General features: G+C 51.1%; 1 protein-coding gene across 1 annotated transcript; it reads left to right on the top strand.

Annotated features, from left to right (window-relative positions):
• Positions 1-708: 708 nt before the first annotated feature.
• On the top strand, positions 709-4,877 carry LOC109772467 (homeobox-leucine zipper protein ROC8). The gene is made up of 8 exons (XM_020331152.4): positions 709-1,495; positions 1,594-1,711; positions 1,904-2,092; positions 2,202-2,654; positions 2,742-2,840; positions 2,962-3,174; positions 3,274-3,816; positions 3,895-4,877. Exons 1-8 carry the CDS (start codon positions 1,398-1,400, stop codon positions 4,237-4,239), a joined length of 2,058 nt encoding a protein of 685 aa, XP_020186741.1. The 5' UTR covers positions 709-1,397; the 3' UTR covers positions 4,240-4,877.
• Positions 4,878-19,964: the final 15,087 nt, after the last annotated feature.

Raw genomic sequence — 19,964 nt, 5'->3', positions numbered from 1 at the left:
CGTAGATTTGATCTCCGCATACTCCAGGAAGCTTTTGGCTACTGGATGCAACCGATGGGAGATGATAGCACAGCTTATATTCAACCGATTTAGATGACAAGCTAATAATAGATACTCCATCCGTTTCAAAATAGATGAGCCAACTTTATACTAAATTTAGTAGTACAAAGTTGGATCATCTATTTTGGAACGGAGGGAATAGGTGTATAGGCATCTTAGCCTGTTTTTCGCCGGATGTGGCATCTTAGACTTTTGCGTTTTGCTCCAGTTTGGATCGTTTTGTGAGCCTTCGATGGTTCTGAGACTTTGTGTTTGTACTTGCGTTTAATAAAGATCGTTTTGTGAGCCTCCGGGGGGTTTCTTTTTTTTGTAAAGATTTGATTTCTTTTCTTTGTTTAGTCAGCACTGAGCACACAAATTAGGCTTTGTTTAACTGTTAAGCATAGTGCAGAAACAGCAGAGGGCATAGTGCTGTGGACGGAGAACGGGGAAGAAAAGTCAACAGAGCAGGCCAGACCCGACCCGCTATGCCGTGCTGCTGCTACATAAATGGCTCCAGCTGTACCCGCCCTCGCCCTCGCCCTCGGCCGAGGGAGAGGGAGAGCGAGCAACAGTAGGACAGCCAGCCGAGGCCTCGAAGACGGCGGGCCCCTTTTCAATACTCCCTCCCTCCGGCCCTTAACTCGCATCGGTTATCGCCCCTCCTCCACACTGTACCGGCACTGTACCGCACCATACGAGTACGAAAGAGAGTGACGAGTAGAGCTGTAGAGAGAGCGAGAGAGAGGGGGTAGACGTAACGCGAATCCAACGAGGCCATAGATCGAGCGCGTGTCCCGCGCTCGCCGGCCCGCTGCCATGCCCATGCGTGCGCTATAGTTGGAGAGAGAGAGAGAGAGAGAGAGAGAGAGAGAGAGAGGAGTTAAGGAAGGCGGGCAGGTGCAGCAATGGTGGATGCCTCCTGATTGCTGACTCCGAGAACTCCAGCGGGGCGGGGAAAGAAAAGCTCCTCTCTCTTCTCTTCCAACTAGCTCCCTCTCCTTCCCTTCCTCCTGAGCTGTATGCATGTTTACTGCTTCTGCTTCGCCAGGACCAGAGAGGTTACTGCTTCGTACCGCGCCCCCGCTGGCTCGCTGCATCTCTATGCCCTGCCCTGCTGCCGCTTCTTTCTTCCTCTTGCGCGCGTCTAGTGGCACCGCAGAGCTTGGCGTAGCAGGCGCGACGCAAGGGCAGGCATCTGTCTATATAGCGCCGCCTAGTACTAGCACTAGACCTCGATCGTAGCACCAGCGCAGCGCTGCTTCTTGCTACTAGTCGCCGGACTGCGGGCGCTCCAAGCAAACGACGTGGGAAGCCGAGAAGAGACCGAGGAGGCAGGCGCCGGGAAGCCGGGGGCCATGGACTTCGGCGACGACCTCGTGCCGGGCTCCGAGGCGCACCGCCGCAAGAAGCGGTACCACCGCCACACCCCGCGCCAGATTCAGCAGCTCGAGGCGTATGTGAATTCACTCGTCCCTTCCCCCCGCCGCCCTTGCCTCTGTTGATTTCTTCATTGTCTCTTGCTCATCTTCGGTGGTGTGCGTGTGCGCGCAGGATGTTCAAGGAGTGCCCGCACCCGGACGAGAACCAGCGGCTGCACCTCAGCCGGGAGCTGGGGCTGGAGCCCAGGCAGATCAAGTTCTGGTTCCAGAACCGCCGGACTCAGATGAAGGTACGCACCCATCCCATCATCCATGTCCGCAAGCCATCTTTTTCACCCTCCTTATTTCGGAACGAGATGATTCCTGATCCCTCTTCGTGTTTTGCTGAGCGAGACGGCCGGCAATTAAGCCAAATTAATTCGTTCCATGTGTGTCGCTTCTAATTTTGGCTTGGCTTGGCGGCGGCGACGACGCGATCGCAGGCGCAGCACGAGCGCGCTGACAACTGCTTCCTCCGCGCGGAGAACGACAAGATCCGCTGCGAGAACATCGCCATGCGCGAGGCGCTCAAGAACGTCATCTGCCCGACCTGCGGCGGCCCGCACTCCGGCGCCGACGACTACTTCGACGAGCACAAGCTCCGCATGGAGAACGCCCACCTCAAAGAAGAGGCAAGCAGAGCGCACGCCGCCTAACTACCACTCCGCCTCCCGCATTTGCTTGCCCCGCCGCGATTTGCGCTGACACCACGATCGGCATGGTGGTTTTGGTTGGGTGCAGCTTGACCGGGTGTCCAGCCTCACGTCCAAGTACCTGGGGCGGCCCATCACGCAGCTGCCGTCGATGCAGCCGCTCTCCATGTCGTCGCTGGAGCTCTCCGTCGGCGGGCTCGGCAGCCCGGTGGCGCTCGGCCCGGCGCTGGACCTGGACCCGCTGGGCGGGAGCTCCCCTTTCCAGCTCCCGGCGCCCGTGTCGGAGATGGAGCGGCCGATGATGGCCGAGATGGCGACGCGGGCCATGGACGAGTTCATCAGGCTGGCGCAGGCCGGCGAGCACCTCTGGGTCAAGGCGGCGGGCGGCCGGGAGGTGCTCAACGTCGACACGTACGACAGCATCTTCGCCAAGCCCGGGAGCAGCTCGTTCCGCGGCCCCGACGTGCACGTCGAGGGCTCCCGCGACTCGTGCCTCGTGCTCACCAGCGCCATCGCCCTCGTCGACATGTTCATGGACTCGGTGAGGCTTCGTTGCATTTTGACATCCATTGACCGATGGAATCGTTTGCGTGACGTGCACTGGCCATTGTTGTGTGTGTCTCTGCAGAGCAAGTGGACGGAGTTCTTCCCGACTATCGTGACCAGGGCGCGCACGATCGACGTTCTCGTGAACGGCATGGCCGGCCGGAGCGAGTCTTTGGTGCTGGTAAGGCCAGACCACCGCGGAGTCCATTTTGCACGGGTGGATTGCTCCTTTAATTTAGTCATGTCATTAGGCGCACATGGACGAGCATTTTACTTTTTTTTTTACTGGTGTGGCGCCGCAGATGTACGAGGAGCTGCACGTGATGTCGCCGGTCGTCCCGACGCGCGAGTTTTGCTTCCTCCGCTACTGCCGGCAGATCGAGCAAGGCCTGTGGGCGATCGCCGACGTCTCGGTGGACTTGCAGCGGGACGCCCGCTACGGCGCGCCGCCGGCCCGCTCTCGCAGGCTCCCCTCGGGCTGCCTCATCGCCGATATGTCCAATGGCTACTCCAAGGTACGCCCGTCGCCGGCGGCGGCTTAGTTCACCATCATTTGCTTTGCCACATTGCGATCGGGTGTGTCATGACGCGCGTGGAATTGATCGTTCGGTCAGGTGACCTGGGTCGAACACATGGAGACGGAGGACAAGACCCCCATCAACCAGCTCTACCGCGACCTCGTCCTGAGCGGCGCGGCGTTCGGGGCGCACCGGTGGCTGGCGGCGCTGCAGAGGGCGTGCGAGCGGCACGCGTGCCTCGTGACGCCGCCGCACAGGGACATCGCCGGGGTGACGTTGGAGGGCAAGAGGAGCATGATGAGGCTGTCGCAGCGGATGGTGGGCAGCTTCTGCGCCAGCCTGAGCGCGTCGCAGCAGCACCGGTGGACGACGCTTTCGGGGCCGGGCGCGGGCGTGGACGACGCGGCGGGCGTGCGCGTCATGGTGCACCGCAGCACGGACCCCGGGCAGCCCAGCGGCGTGGTGCTCAGCGCCGCCACCTCCATTTGGCTCCCCGTGTCCTGCGACCGGGTGTTCGCCTTCGTGAGCGACGAGAACACGCGCTCCCAGTGGGACGTGCTCTCGCACGGCAACCCGGTGCAGGAGGTGTCCCGCATCCCCAACGGCTCTCACCCGGGCAACTCCATCTCCTTGCTCAGAGTAAGCATCGCCTAGCTCGTAACTTTGCCAATGGCAGACGTAGGTGTTTAACTTAACGAGGTGTTCGACGGAATGCAGGGCCTGAACGCGAGCCAGAACAGCATGCTGATCCTGCAGGAGAGCTGCGCGGACGCGTCGGGGTCGCTGGTGGTGTACGCGCCGATCGACCTCCCGGCGGCGAACGTGGTGATGAGCGGCGAGGACCCGTCGGCGATCCCGCTGCTGCCGTCAGGCTTCACCATCCTGCCCGACGGCCGCGCGTCCAGCAGCACGGGGTCGGTGGTGACGGTGGCGTTCCAGATCCTGGTAAGCAGCCTGCCGTCGTCGCGGCTGAACGCGGAGTCAGTGGCCACGGTCAACAGCCTCATCGGCACCACTGTGGAGCAAATCAAGGCGGCCCTGAACTGCGGCAGCAGCCATTGATGAGGGGCGCTCCGCCTGCCCTCCGTCAGCGGGAGCGAGTAAGAGCTCCTCCCCCGCCATTCATTCCCATTCAAGGCGAACCGGGGTTTTGGTTGGTTGGAGCCTTGAATGCCCCGCGCATTCATGGAGACGGAGGAGCCGCGCCGTGGTGGTGGTGGTGGTGGTGTCGCTCGGCTGGGGTTCATCCTCTGGCGCCGCCGCTGTCACCACGCCGTCCGGTCGCTGGATGGGCGCCCACTCGCCCACGACCTCGTCGTCGTCGTCTTCTTCCACATTTGGTTAGGTATCTAGTGAGTCTCGTCTAGCTATGATCATCTCTTGGTTTGCAGGGTTACTTACGTTTGGAGTTTGCATGCATGCATGCACGCATGCACAAGCACGTCTCGATCTCGAAGTTGGAGGCTTTGCATGAGCCCGAAGGAGTCAAGAACGCACCATGCTTGTCCCGTTCCTCTCGCCGCGGCCACGTACTATCATCATCTTCTTCTTTCTTTTTCTGTATTTTCTTCTTCTTCTCCTCCCTTTTGATCCTCCTCCCATCGCCGCAGCAGAGGATGAATGGTTCGGGTATTGACTTCTGTCCATCAATGTAAAAGCCTCCAATCAATTAATGAACATTCAGATTTTCCTTTGCCCAAGATAGTATCCCAAAGTCTCTTCAGAGCTGGTACCAGTACAACGTGTATAAAGCTGGTGCTGTGGAGTCGATCTCTTTCGCTCATCATTGCCATTTGCCACTGTGACCTGCTCGCTGCATTTGCTCTCTCCTGACTCCTGTGATATGTTGTACAGTGGCGGTAGTTACTCGTTTCTGTCCGACTATGAGATGAGGCTTGTGGTGGTGTTCGGTCTTGAAGGAGAGCCCGCAGAGCTAGCGCAGGCTGTAATGCGGTGTGGGGCTGGGGGCCAACGCGTCGCAGCATGCATTTGCGTCTGCATGGCCATGGCACCCCTTCAATTTGCCCTATTAATATGGGTCGTTGGGTCGAGCTGGAGTTGCCATGCATTGATGCGTACACGGCACACCACCACAGGCCAGAAGCAAATGCTGCTGGGAGAGCCAGCTCGATCTTCAATTCTTCCGTCGATGCATCGTGCATGCATGGTCTTTGCTGCACCGGCGCCGTGATGTTTCCTGCATGCGACGGCATTTCTCGGAGGGAAAAATGGTTGGGCCAACAGGATCAGGGCTAATAATTCCATGCAAATCTTTCTCGTCCTTGCGTTTAGCCTGTTGTGTGGATACGTGTGTAGCACGTGTTGCTTCGGGGCAGCTTTTGGTGCCATTGATGTAGTACGACGGTATTGAATTTGGGGGAGGGGCCATCAAGGCGCCATAGTGCTGCGACAGCGTGGAGCTCGTAATTGCCGTTGCGCCATCGTCTCAGAGATTGAAGAGATTGAAATTATCGTTGGCAAGTCTTAAGTGCCGGGGATTGCAAATGCATCTACGCTCTGTCTAGTAGCTGCATTCGTTAGTACTGCATGATCCAGACGTGTTTATCATCTATCACGGTTCTGTATCTGGCCGCTAGCCGGCCTAGACGTCCTTTTCCCCTCGAACCGGAGGCAAACCGAGGGGGTCTTTGTAGGCGTCGGGACAGTTGTAGCGCATGCATCCGACAACCCTGGCACACCCAAAACCCTCTCCCTCGCTCGCGTCCTTTCCCGCTCGAAGCGTTCAATGCCGCTCCAGAGCGTCAGCGTCACATTCATGATGGCGCAGAGCGGATGCAATCTTTCACTGGAGCCGACATTGAAACGGCGCGCAGGTCGAGAGCGCCACCCGTGCCGCTTCCCAGTGCATGCGCCTTCTCTTCGCATTCAAATGACACCCGTTCGTCCGCGCCTTCATTAAACATGTGGGGTTGCCAAAGAACCTACTCCGACGTCTGCATGCGAATGTTATCCGTCCGTCCGTCTGTCGGCCACCATTAACCACCTCGCCGCTTGGCCTGCCATCCGCCCTCCCAACATTTAATGGGTACATGTTGGAAGAATTCAATATAGTAGAAGACATTAAAAAGTTGGTTTTCTCAGTAGGCCATAGTAAAGCCCCTTGAAAACTGTTTTTCCAATTGAGTTTTTATGATACTTCTGTGAAACTATTAAGGGACAAGCCAAAACAATCTTATATTTATTTTGCTAAAAATTGAATGTTAAAATATTAATTAATTACTACTGTCGTTAAGCTCCCAAAATTGGATGGGGTTGAGATTATAAAAAGTATAGGCCATGTGTTTTCTTAATGCTAGTCGTAGGAGCATCTGCAGCCGGGTGCCCTATATCCATCTTATACACCCGGGCAGGCCGTCTGGTCACTTACCGGTCACAAAATACCGACCTAACCAGAGCTCTCAAATGGGCCTCAAACGCCCAGGCTGACCGGCACCCCTCATATCCGTTTCAAATGTAGGGCGGATATGAGGCGGCCTGGACACGCGCGCCATGTCAGCATGGCCCACCGCTGGCCCACCCCGACCCCACAAAACCCCCCGTTCGGCAGAAACCCTCTCTCACTCCGCTCCGCTTTGCTCCCTTCCCCTTTCCTCCCCGACGCTCCCATTTCCCCAATCTGCCAAATATCTATCGCCGGCGAGCATGTCCAACACCGGCAGCCACTCCGACGACAGCTCTGGAGACGAGGAGGAGTTGGCGCTCTGTATCGCGCTCGAGCGCTCACGGGTCGATAGGGGCGGCAGCTCCGGGTCCGATGCGACGCCCCCCGTCGCCCGTCACAGCAGCGCCGATGTCGGCGCCGGCACTTTCATTCCTCTTGCCCAACGGCATCCTCCACCTCCGGCTGCTGCTCCGCGCGTGCAGCGCTGGGTTCTAGTGCCCGCTTAGCCGACGCCATGGATGCGGACTCCGAAGTCGGAGGCACGAACTGCCCACCGCGAGAGGCAAAGGGCAAGGGAGATGGCGGGCGGGTCCGACAGGTCTGCGCAGTCCGCTCGCCAGCGCCGGGTGCCCGACGAGGAGGACCGTCTCTTCGAGTGGGCGTGCCGCCAGTCACTGGCTGAGGCGGAGACGAAGGCCCAACTTCTCCGGAGGCTCAACGCCAAGCAGCTCTGGCTCGACATTGAGCAATCCGAGCCGGAGGCGGCGGAGGCAGCGAGGGAGGCGGCGAGGGTGGCCAAGCTCAAGCGCAACCAAGACCGCGTCGTCTGACGCTTACAAGGCTTCATCGCCATCTCCGATTCCTCCTCCTCTGACGGGTCCGACGGCTCCAACAAGGACCCACCTCCTGCCGTGGACTCCTACAGCTGCGCCGGCGACCGGAAGGGCAAAGGGCCGGCGAGGAAGTAGTGAAGATCCTTCTTTATTTCAAGTTTTTAGTTGTAGTTTGAACTTGTCCGCCGTATTATGTGTATTATGTGAACTTTGCCTATCTTTTGATGATCCGGCTGTGATATTTTGATGAACCGATTGTGCATTTGTATGTCCGCTCATGATCTACATAGTTTTTATCAACGTTGCATGGTTTTGTATGAATATAGGGACGGAATATAAGATACGCGGGTGTGGAGATGCTGATATAGGGAGTGCCCGGTCAGGCGCGCCCGCGGGCGTTTGAGGGACAGATGGTCTAAGCTACTAACTAAAGGGACAAATACTAGACCGGGAGTATGAGCTCAAAGTATCATTTATCAGTAGTAGAAAACGGCCCATTTGTCCCGGTTCCAGAGGCCCATTAGCCCCGGTTCTGGAACTGGGACTAAAGGGTCGGGACTAAAGCCCAACACCTTTAGTCCCGGTTCGCTTACGAACTGGGACAGATGGTGCTCCACGTGGCCGCTGCGGCGAGCCCAGGCAGGAGGGCCTTTAGTCCCGGTTGGTAACACCAACCGGGACCAAAAGGCATCCACACGTCAGCAGCTCAGGAGCTGGGTTTTTTTAAGGGGGGGGGGGGGGGTTAGGGGGTTTTGGAGGGTTAATTTAGGGGTTTCGTATATTGTGTTAGCTAGCTAATAGAGAGAAGTGACCTCTCTTATCTCCGTGCTTGGTCGATGCTAGCTACCATACGTATAGAGAGAACTCGACACGCTAGCTAGTAAGCAAATGAAGGAACCATTAAGTACACAAGATCGTCATGAACATATACAGAGAGAAGTGATCGACCCCTCCTTCTCTAAGAGATTTGTCGAACAACAAGTTTCTGTATATCTATCCGACGCTACTAACTACATATATATAATATAAGATCTCTTACAATCCCTAACATCTCATCTCTATATCAATTTCCACATGGTATTCTCCGGCTTTATTGATGACGTGGTCAAGAAAGAATCCCGCCAATTCCTCTTGAATTGCTCGTATGCGATCTTGTGGTAGGAGTTCATCCTGCATCTGCCAGATCTAAATTGAAGAAGAGGGTCAATACATGTATATGAATGAAACTCAACACAAATGATGGTAACAAAATAAAATTGTGAATATTTTTGCTTACGCACTTCATATTGTTTTTCAGAGTAGCCCCGCTCACAGGTCCAGTGGTGGATGAACTCGCAAACGTAGTATCCACAAAAATCATTCCCGCCTTCCTGCCACAAGCACTTTACAAGAAATAGAGGTCAATCAAACTGATAAGCAAGCATGCTAAATGGTATTGATGAAACTAGCTAGAATCAATGGGAGATGCGTGGAACTAGGTAGAGTACTTACTTCCGGGTGTGTAAATCGCAGCTCGCTCGGCAGTCCCGGAGTAATTACGGTGAACTCTTTCCAAACCCTGCCAGAAAAGAAAATAATTACTTGATATCAGGAAATTAACAAAGTTGCCGATATGGTGCGATAATGATCGATTGAACTTACTTCTGGAGCATTTGAGTCATGTCCGCATAGTCCTCGAGATCTTTACATCTCGAGTCTAAGACGGTTACTACTCCCCGCTCAAGCTTAATCTCTAGGAGAATATAGTGGAACCTGCACACGCATGCATAACTCATCAATTACATTACTATAACGTCGAGTAATGAGAGAAACCGAATATGCACAAGATAGTTACACTCACTTGAAGTTGTAAGGAAAGAGTATTATATCTTTGTTTTGATTTTTGAGCAACGATTGTAGCAAGTTGTCCTTGGTTTCTTTGACATTCTTTTTAACCATCCATTCATGTATTATATTTGGGTTAATGAACCCAATGTCGTAGATTTGTGCTTTTCTGCATTTGACGATCTTCAATCTGCATAATATAGTGAGGATAATTATATATACACATGCAATGAAAGAGCTGAGCTATATATAGGGACTTAATTACAGAAGTAGTACTTACAGACAGTAGCAAGTCACGAGTGTTTTATCGAGGGCCTTTTGATTGTATAACTGGAATAACTCATCAAACTAAACAAAGAACAAACCAGTTCCAACGAGGTCGTGCTCTCTTTTATTCTCATCGTCAAAACATCCTTCCCAGACTCGCTGCAGGTTTTCATGTACCATTGATGGAATCTTCGCATCGTCGTTGTTAGAGGAGCACTTCCATCTTTGACGAGAGGCTTCCCGTACTGGTATCTGAATTCGTCCAACTCCATTGTATCAAATACCACATCATCACTCAGGTAATCAACAGGCTTGGTACCGGGCACCATCCCCAGCAGATTAGCGACGATAGCGCTAAACACCTTGAGCGGGGGGCACGATTGGTTCGCCTGTTCCCCGAGCTGGGGAATTTTTTCCCACTTCTTCGTTCTGCTAACCTTTTATCACTGGAAGTAGTTCCCGACCGCCGCGCATCTTGATATGTCTTTTTGAGAGTGCAGACATAGTTGGAATCTGGCGGAGGCGGTGCTGGTCACTTCAGGGCATCGATAGTGCGCTTCGCTTTCACCGGATCTATCATCTCCTTCGGAGGTCGAGGTTTCTTTGCAAAAATTTCCCTCACTTGGGCTTCACATATCTCCGTGTTTTCTCCTCGGTTCTCTTGTATGGTAAATTTTTCGGAGTCTTGAGAAATGGACCGTATCTATATTGCCTCCTGCCTCTAGCTGTAGTACTAGCCGCCGGAGCGGCGGCGTCTCTCTTCCGTCGTTGCTTACGAGGTGGAGAAGGAGGCAGAGTGCTCCGACGTGCCGGAGGAGCTGGAGCGGCGGCGTCTGTCTTCTGCCATTGCTGACGAGGCGGAGGAGGAGGCGCACTGCTCGGACGTGCCGGAGGAGGCGAAGGAGGACGCGGAGTGGCCTCACGCGCCGGAGCAGCCGGAGAAGGAGACGGAGTGCCCTGACTCGCCGGAGGAGGAGGAGGCGGAAGCGTCCATTTTGGAAGCTTGACGCACTCCTTCCGCCATAGACATGGAGTCTTCAGAGCAAGACCCAACTGAATCTCCCCTTCACCTGTAGGATGGTCAAGCTTGAGCTCCTCAAATCCCTCCATTACGTCATCCACCATCACAACAGCATAGCCATGTGGAATTGGATGGCAGTGAAAAGTTCCGTCTGGTTGAGGAGGAGCAACAGAGCCGACAACCACCTTCAAGATGAAGTTCTGGCATTTCGTCATAAGCTGGTAATGTTGAGCCTCAGTGATAGCATCCATGGGGTAGCTAGGAGCCGTGAAGTCAGGCTGCTGAACGAGCTTCGTGGAAGCCACGCTGCTTCTCCGCTGACATGGAGGGGTAGCTTCGTGCCGCTGAGATGGTTGGTCGTCAGCTCGCTGGCTCTCAACTTGTTCCTCTAGCTTTAGTACTCTTGCATTGAGCTTCTGCATTGAGCTCAGCTCCCATTTCCTCTTCCTCTCCCGGATTTTGTAACCGCCTGCGCCGGGAAACCCAACCTTCCACGCAACGGAGCCTGGCGTGCCTCGTGTTCGTCCAGGGTGCTCAGGATTCCCGAGGGCCTCAATCAGCTCATCCTTCTCTCTGTCGGGAATGAACGTCCCGTCCTGCGCTGCGACGATATACTTCTGGAGCTTCTTGACGGGTATTGCAAGTTGCTCGTCCGTCCAAACACACTTCCCTGTTTTAGGGTCCAAAGTCCCCCCAACCCCGAAGAACCAAGTCCTTGAACGGTCTAGCCAGTTCAATGTCTCTGGTTCGACCCCTTTAGCAATCAGGTCATTCTCAGCTTTGTCCCACAACGGCCAAGCTTTGAGGTAGCCACCTGACCCCGTGCGATGGTGATACAGCTTCTTTGCAGCATTTATCTTGTTTGTCTCTGACATCTTCTTACTCTTGTCCGATGTCTTGTAGGCCACAAATGCGGGCCAGTGATCTCTTATTTCCTCAAGTCGGCCGGTGAATTCTGGAGTCTTCCCTTTGCCAACAAACGTTGATTTCAACTCATTCTTCCACCTCCCAAATAGATCTGCCATCTTCTTAAGAGCACACGCCTTGACCAGTGGCTCTATAACTGGCTTATTCGGATCCTCCTCTGGCGGTAGGGTGAAATTTGCCTTCTGCGAGGTCCAAAAATCATCTTTCTGTCTATCGGTGACATAAGAAACTTGAGGGTCTTCGTTCTTAGGCTTATTCCATAGCTGGATGCTAATCGGGATGCTGTCCCTAACAATAGCTCCGCGCTGAGCAGAAAATGCATTCTTGGTCCACCTGGGTTCAATCGGTTGGCCATCGTCCGAGATTGCTGTGATCGTGAACCTTTCATCCTGGCGCAACCTTTTCTTCGGGCCTCATCTCGTTACCGAAGTTTCGCTCGATCCAGAGGGCTATAAAAGAAGAAAGAAGAGTTAATATATGTACATACCAAAACAGTTAATGCATCAATTAGCTATTTAGCACAGGCTTAATTAATATATATACCTCGCCGGACTTTGCAACAGCTCCCTCCTCCGTTCGGTCACCGGAGCCGTCATCACGGTCTCCTTCTTCCACAGGCATTCGGTCACCGGAGCCATCATGATCATGTCCTTCCTCCTCCATTGTTCGATCACTCGAGCCTTCACACTCTCCTTCCAGACCATCGGTGTCGTTGAGAAACGACAAGACATCACCTCCGCCGAGGATTATGTCCCCCAACAACTGTTCTTTTTCCAAGTCTCTTTGCTCCATAGTTTCTGCAAATATTACAACATGGCAATTAATATACAAACATGAGAGATGGATATATTAGTGGCAAACATAGACCTAGCTAGCTAATCACAACAAGGAATATTAATTAGTGGCCTTGGCGCTTCTACGGTTTGGGGTGGCCTCAACAACGCTTCTAGGGTTTGGGGTGGCCTCGACAACGCTCTTTTAACTTGGGTGGCCTCAACGCTTCTAGGGTTTGGGGTGGCCTCGACGCTTCCAGGGTTTGGTCGGGCGAGAGGGGGTTGATCGACGCCCCCCTCATGTCGAGAGTTTGTCGGGTAGGGGCGGGAGGGGGTAGGAGATTGACAACGCTTTTTCTAGGGTTTGGGTGTCCTCGAGAGTTGGTCGGGCAAGAGGGGGTTGATCGACGTCCCCCCTCATGTCGAAGTTACCGGAGTTTTCTTCTAGTGTTTTGGGTGGCCTCAAGAGTTTATCGGGTAGGGGCGGGAGGGGGTAGGAGATCGACAACGCTTTTTTCTAGGGTTTGGGTGCCCTCCTAGCACAGCATAGCGACCCTCGACCCCTCGGCGATCCTCGACCCTCCACCCCTCGACGACCCTCGACCCTCGACCCATCGGCGACCCTCGACCCTCTACCCTAGTTCCCGACCCTTGACCGCTCGACGATCCTCGACACCCTCGTTCCCGAAAAAAATAAGAAAAGGAAGAAGAAGAAAAAAAAGAGGAGAAGAAGAAGGAATAGAGGAGAACACCTCCTCTTCTTATTTTTTTCTCCTCTTCTTCCTCTCCTCTTCTTCCTCTCCTCTTCTTCTCCTTCTTCTTCTCCTTCTTCCTCTTCTTATTTTCCTTCTTCCTCTCCTTCTTTTTCTTATTCTTCCTTCTTCCTCTTTTCTTCTTTTTCCTAAAATGCAGTAACCTAAAATCGATATCTACTAACAACCTAAATAAAAAAATTAATACATATATGAAAAAGACATATATGAACAAAAAAAATGCTATGAACATCCATACATACATAGCCACATCCATATACATATAGCTACATACATATATACATTATATATATGAACAAAAAAATTCATCATATAAAAAAATCGACATATAAGAAGAAAAAATGTAGTATACAGAGAGCCGGGCGGCGGCAGCTCACAGCGAGGGCGGCCGGTGAGGGCGACGGCGGGGGTGGCGAGGGCACGGCGACGGCGACGGTGGGGGCTGGCCGGGGCAGGGGCGCGGCCGGCCGGTGCGCTCGGGGTGGGGCAGCAGGGGCGGGGGCAGGGGCGCGCGGGCTCGGGGACGACGACGGCGACGGCAGGGGCGGTGGACGGCGTCGGGGCAGCCTAGCGGCATCGATGTCGTCGGCGTCGTCGGGGGAAACTACGAGGTGAGAATGAAAAATTCCTAAGTGTGATGTTATATACCCACACCTTCAGTCCCGGTTTGTGGCACCAACCGGGACCAATACCAACCTTTGGTCCCGGTTCGTGCCACCAACCGGGACCAAAGGTCTCTTTTCAGCAGCCCAAAGGGCGGGAAGGAGAGAACCTTGGTCCCGGTTGGTGGTACGAACCGGGACCAAAAGGGGGGTATTGGTCTCGGTTGGTGGCACGAACCGGGACCAAAGGGAGGCATTGGTCCCGGTGCGTGCCACCAACCGGGACCAATAGACTGGCACAGCGGTGGTGTGGTGGGGGTTTAGTCCCACCTCGCTAGCTGAGAGAGCTCAGCACCTATTTATAAGATGCGTTGCGGCAGAGCTTTCGAGCTCCTCTCTAATTTGCAGGCAGTGCTTGCCTACCCTTGTCATTGACATGTTGGGCCTATTGGGCCTGCGGGCCTGCATCCTCGCCCATGTACAGATGGGTTTCTAGTCGTATGCAGGCCATGTGGCCCAGTAGGCGGCATTTTTTTTACTTTTCCAGTATTTTTGCTTTGTTTTTTGCATTATTTATTTTCTTTTGTTTTTTGCTTTATTTTTTTAATTCTTTTTGCTTTTAGGTCACAAAAATTATAAACTTTCTGTTAGTGCCATTAGTTTTTAAATTTGAATAGTTTAAATTTGAATTGTTTGAAATTTGTGTGGATCACTAGTTTGTGAATAACTTCACTATAAAAATAAACTTTTGAGTGATTATTTTTCCTGCTATTTAATATTACTGTGTTTATCATTATATTCAAAAACAGATTTTGTTATTTTAGTTTCTATCAAAAAAATCTTTATGAAAATTCTTTCTGCTATTAAAGTTTCTAACAAAAATTCTTTATGATAATTCTTTTTGCTATTACTGTTTTGAACAAAAAATACTTTGATAATTTAAGTTGCATAAATTTTATAAAAACTAGCAAAAATACACATGCGTTGCAACGGGAGATAAAAGGAGCACACGCCAGTGCTCCGTGCTTTGGCTCCTCAGACTGTCGTGCTTGCTCGCGCCACTGCTAGTTCTCGCCTCGTGGTCTTATGCTACCGCCCACTGCGTTGCCGGCTACCGCTGGTTTGCCGAGCCCCTGCCGGCAGATGTGCGTCGCCCACTCTCGTATGTCGACCTTCCCCATGTGTGCGCTGACGCAAGCTTCACGCCTATCAGCAGGAGTCGCCGCATCACTCCTAGTCATCACCACCATGGTCCATTTCCGCCAACCACGCGCTTGGCTTGGCATGTCGCGAGCATCCCGTACTATCACCAACGCGTCGCACAAGCCACGTCCGCTGGCCATCACCGGGTCACAGACCTGCACCATCATGCCATCATGCCACCGTGAGCCGTAGTGTTGCAGACGTGCCTTGGCCGCCCACTATGTTGTCGGCTGCTGCTGGTGTGCCGAGCCCCTATGCCGGGAGATGCGCGTCACTCACTCTCGTCCACTGGCCTTCGTCCTGTCGCGAGCGTCACGCCTACCAACAGGAGTTGCTGCACCGCTCCTAGTCGTCGCTACCATGCCCTGCTAGCAACCGCACCCCGAGCGCCCACATGCCTTGGCTCGGCTGGCTAAGAGCATCACGTGCTACCACCATTAGCCGTAGTGTTCCGGACGTGCATCGACTGCGCCGGATGCACGACCTGATCCACCTAGGCCAGCCAGAGACGCTGCGAGCGTCCCTCTGCCGAGTGTCACAATTTTACTTGGGCTCGAGCTGGGCTTAAGAGGCGAGTTCAACTGCCCTGACGTATAGTGCCTAACGTTGATAAATTATTCTCTTTGACGAACAAGAAGAAAAACCAATAGTTTTTTCCTCACTTATGGGTGGCATTGGTGGGTAATTTTCATCAACTCTAGACATACTTTTAATCTCAACCGTCGGTTTTTATACTTAAAACAAAATCAACGGATATAAAATGGTGACGGATGGACAACTATGAAAGTCTCCGCCCTTTATTATTAGGTAAAGATTTAGTTTCAAAAATACTAGAGGTTTATAAAATCATTTTAGTTGATTCCTTTTGCTATTAGAGTTTTATAAAAGCTTTTTAGTTGATTCTTTTTGCTATTGAAGAGTATTATAGTTTTTTTTAGTTGATCATAACAGAATATTTTAATTGATTATTTTTAGTTCATTCCTTTTTCTTTTAGAGTTTCATAAAAGTTTTCTAGTTCATTCTTTTTGCTATTGGTTCATTCTTTGAGCTAAATGACCCTGAAATTGAAAAGCACTTCAAATGAACTGTGAAAAGGTTGAAAGTTGGCATGGTATCATCATTTCACCCACATAGCATGTGCTAAAAAGTTGAGAGGGTTACGTCAAAAGCTGGATGCACTTCGTGTACAAAATGGACAATCTCTTTCAAAGTATCAGGGTTTCGGACGAAAACTCATCTGTTACAAAGGGATTTCATTTCTTGAACTTACTTGAATTCCAGACTTTTTGTGTGTTCAAAATGCACCATTCAAAGCCACATCATCAATTTTCAACCCTTTGTGACTTCATTTGGTATTTTCATGCATTTACTGATTTTTTGAGCTAAATGACCCTGAAATTAAAAAGCACTACAAATGAACTCTGAAAAGGTTGAAAGTTGGCATGGTATCATCATTTCACCCACATAGCATGTGCTAAAAATTTGAGAGGGTTACGGCAAAAACTGGATGCACTTCGTGTACAAAATGGACAATCTCTTTCGAAGTATTTGGGTTTTGGACGAAAACTCATCTGTCACAAAGGGATTTCATCTTTTTGAACTTATTTGAACTCCAGACTTTTTGTGTGTTCAAAATGCACCATTCAAAGCCACATCATCAATTTTCAACCCTTTTTGACTTCATTTGGTATTTTTCATGCATTTACTAATTTTTTAAGCTAAATGACCCTGAAATTGAAAAGCACTACAAATGAACTCTGAAAAGGTTGAAAGTTGGCATGGTATCATGATTTCACCCACATAGCATGTGCTAAAAAGTTAAGAGGGTTAGGGAAAAAACTTGATGCACTTCATGTACAAAACGGACAATCTCTTTCGAAGTATCAGGGTTTCATATGGAAACTCATCTGTTACAAAAGGCATTTCATTTCTTCACATGTAACTGCAGTGATATTCTAGATCAAAGGCATCATCATAATAGTTGTGGAGAGAAAGTCTTCACTTTTTCTTCGCTTGTGTCCTTTGCTTATTGCGCCGTAACCATGGATAATCTTCATCGTTTAACAGGGTGCTTGGGTCAGCCTTGACATTGGAGGGAGGAATGTCATGAAACTTTTCATAATCTTCAGACATGTCTATCTTGCCCTCCAATCCCACGATGTCTCTTTTTCCTAAAAGAAATATGTGACGCTTTGGCTCATCGTATGATGTATCCACTTCCTTATCTTTTCTTTTTCTCGGTTTGGTAGACATGTCCTTCACATAGAAAACATGCGCCACATCATTGGCTAGGACGAATGGTTCGTCTGTGTACCCAAGATTGCTCTTGTTGTCATTCCGTATTGTGGGTCTACATGTACCCCGCCTCCTGACAGATTGACCCATTTGCACTGAAACAAAGGGACCTTAAAATCATGTCCGTAGTCAAGTTCCCATATGTCCACTATGTAACCATAATATGTGTCCTTTCCCCTCTTGGTTGCTGCATCAAAGCGGACACCGCTGTTTTGGTTGGTGCTCTTTTGATCTTGGGCGATCGTGTAAAATGTATTCCCATTTATCTCATACCCTTTGTAAGTCAATACAGTCGAAGATGGTCCCCTGGCCAACGAGTACAACTCATCAGAAGCATTGTTGTCACCCCTGAGACGTGTTTGCAACCAACTGCCGAAAGTCCTGAGGTGTTCACATGTAATCCAGTCGTCACACTGCTCCGGGTGGTTGGAGCGTAGAATGTTCTTGTGTTCATCAACATACGGGGTCACCAAGAGAATTCTATAGAACTGTGTAGTGTGCTTGGGACCAAGAATGCCCGTCCCTACATATTATTGAGTCCCCTCCTAGCGTGCCTTTTCCAGTCAGTATCCCCTCATACCGCGATTGGGGGAGACCAATCTTCTTAAGGTCAGGAATGAAGTCAACAAAAAACCCAATGATATCCTCTGTTTGATGGCCCATGGAGATGCTTCGTTCTGGCCTAGCACGGTTACAACCATATTTCTTTAGGACTCCCATGAACCTCTCAAAGGGGAACATATTGTGTAGAAATACAGGGCCCAGAATGACAATCCCGTCGACTAGATGAACTAGGATGTGCGTCATGATATTGAAGAAGGATGGTGGGAACACCAGCTCGAAACTAACAAGACATTGCACCATATCACTCCTTAACCTTGGTAGGATTTCTGGATCGATCACCTTCTGAGAGATTGCATTGAGGAATGCACATAGCTTCACAATGGCTAATCGAACATTTTCCGATAGAAGCCCCCTCAAGGCAACCGGAAGCAGTTGCGTCATAATCACATGGCAGTCATGAGACTTTAGGTTCTGCAACTTTTTCTCTGGCATATTCATTATTCCCTTATATTAGACGAGAAGCCAGACGGGACCTTCATACTGAGTAGGCATTCAAAGAAGATTTCCTTCTCTTCTTTGGTAAGAACGTAGCTGGCAGGACCTTCATACTGCTTTAGAGGCATGCCGTCTTTTTCGTGCACACGTTGCTGGTCCTCCCGTGCCTCCGGTGTATCTTTTGTCTTCCCATACACACCTAAGAAGCCTAGCAGGTTCACACAAAGATTCTTCGTCACGTGCATCACGTCGATTGAAGAGCGGACCTCTAGGTCTTTCCAGTAGGGTAGGTCCCAAAATATAGATTTCTTCTTCCACATGGGTGCACGTCCCTCAGCGTCATTCAGAACAGATAGTCTGCCGGGACCCTTTCCAGAGATTACTTGTAAATCATTGACCATAGCAAGTATGTGATCATCGGTACGAACGACGGGCTTCTTCCGGTGATCTACCTTGCCTTTGAAATGCTTGCCTTTCTTTCGACATTGATGGTTGGTCGGAAGAAATCGACGATGCCCCAGGTACACATTCTTCCTGCATTTGTCCAGGTATATACTTTAGGTGTCATCTAAACAATGCGTGCATGCGTGGTATCCCTTGTTTGTCTGTCCTGAAAGGTTACTGAGAGCAGGCCAATCATTGATGGTTACAAACAGCAACACATGTAGGTCAAATTCCTGCTATTTGTGCTCATCCCGCACACGTACACCGTTTCCATTCCACAGCTATAAAAGTTCTTCAACTAATGGCCTTAGGTACACATCAATGTCGTTGCCGGGTTGCTTAGGGCCTTGGATGAGAACTGGCATCATAATGAACTTCCGCTTCATGCACATCCAAGGAGGAAGGTTATAGATACATAGAGTCACGGGCCACATGCTGTGATTGCTGCTCTGCTCCCCCAAAGGATTAACGCCATCCGCGCTTAAACCAAACCATACGTTACTTGTGTCACCTGCAAAGTACCCCCCAGCGCTTTCTCTCAAATTTTCTCCACTGCGACCCGTCAGCGGGTGCTCTCAACTTCCCGTCTTTCTTACGGTCCTGTTTGTGCCATCGCATCGACTTGGCATGCTCTTTGTTTCTGAACAGATGTTTCAACCGTGGTATTATAGGAGCATACCACATCACCTTGGCAGGAACCCTCTTCCTGGGGCGCTCACCGTCAACATCATCGGGGTCATCTCATCTGATCTTATACCGCAATGCACCGCATTCCAGGCATGCGTTCAAATCCTCGTACGCACCGCAGTATAGGATGTAGTCATTAGGGCATGCATGTATCTTCTGCACCTCCAATCCTAGAGGGCATACAACCTTCTTTGTTGCGTACGTACTATCGGGCAATTCACTATCCTTTGGGAGCTTCTTCTTCAATATTTTCAGTAGCTTCTCAAATCCTTTGTCAGGTACACCATTCGCTGCCTTCCACTGCAGCAATTCCAATGTGGTACCAAGCTTTGTGTTGCCATCTTCGCAATTGGGGTGCAACCCTTTTTTGTGATCCTCTAACATGTGATCGAACTTCAGCTTCTCCTTTTCACTTTCGCATTGTCTCTTTGCATCAACAATGACCCGGCGAAGATCATCATCGGCCACATCGTCTGGTTTCTCTTGATCTTCAGCTTCCCCTGTTGCAGCATCACCCTATTCAGGGAGCACAGAGTTGTCATCATCCTCTTCTTCTTTGCTGTCTTCCATTATAACCCATCTTTCTCCGTGCTTGGTCCAAACTGTATAGTGTGGCATGAAACCCTTATAAAGCAGGTGGGTGTGAAGGGTTTTCGAGTCAGAGTAAGACCTCGT

Source organism: Aegilops tauschii, chromosome 6 (genome assembly GCF_002575655.3).
Source record: "Aegilops tauschii subsp. strangulata cultivar AL8/78 chromosome 6, Aet v6.0, whole genome shotgun sequence".
Lineage (NCBI taxonomy): Eukaryota > Viridiplantae > Streptophyta > Magnoliopsida > Poales > Poaceae > Aegilops > Aegilops tauschii.
The sequence above is the reverse complement of the archived record's forward strand: the minus strand, read 5'-3'. Positions and strand labels throughout refer to the sequence as shown.

Coding starts and splice junctions, on each gene's coding strand:
- LOC109772467 (XM_020331152.4), top strand. CDS start 1,398: ATGGACTTCGGCGACGACCTCGTGCCGGGCTCCGAGGCGCACCGCCGC. Junction 1,712..1,903: donor ACCGCCGGACTCAGATGAAG/GTACGCACCCAT, acceptor ACGCGATCGCAG/GCGCAGCACGAGCGCGCTGA. Junction 3,175..3,273: donor TGTCCAATGGCTACTCCAAG/GTACGCCCGTCG, acceptor TCGTTCGGTCAG/GTGACCTGGGTCGAACACAT.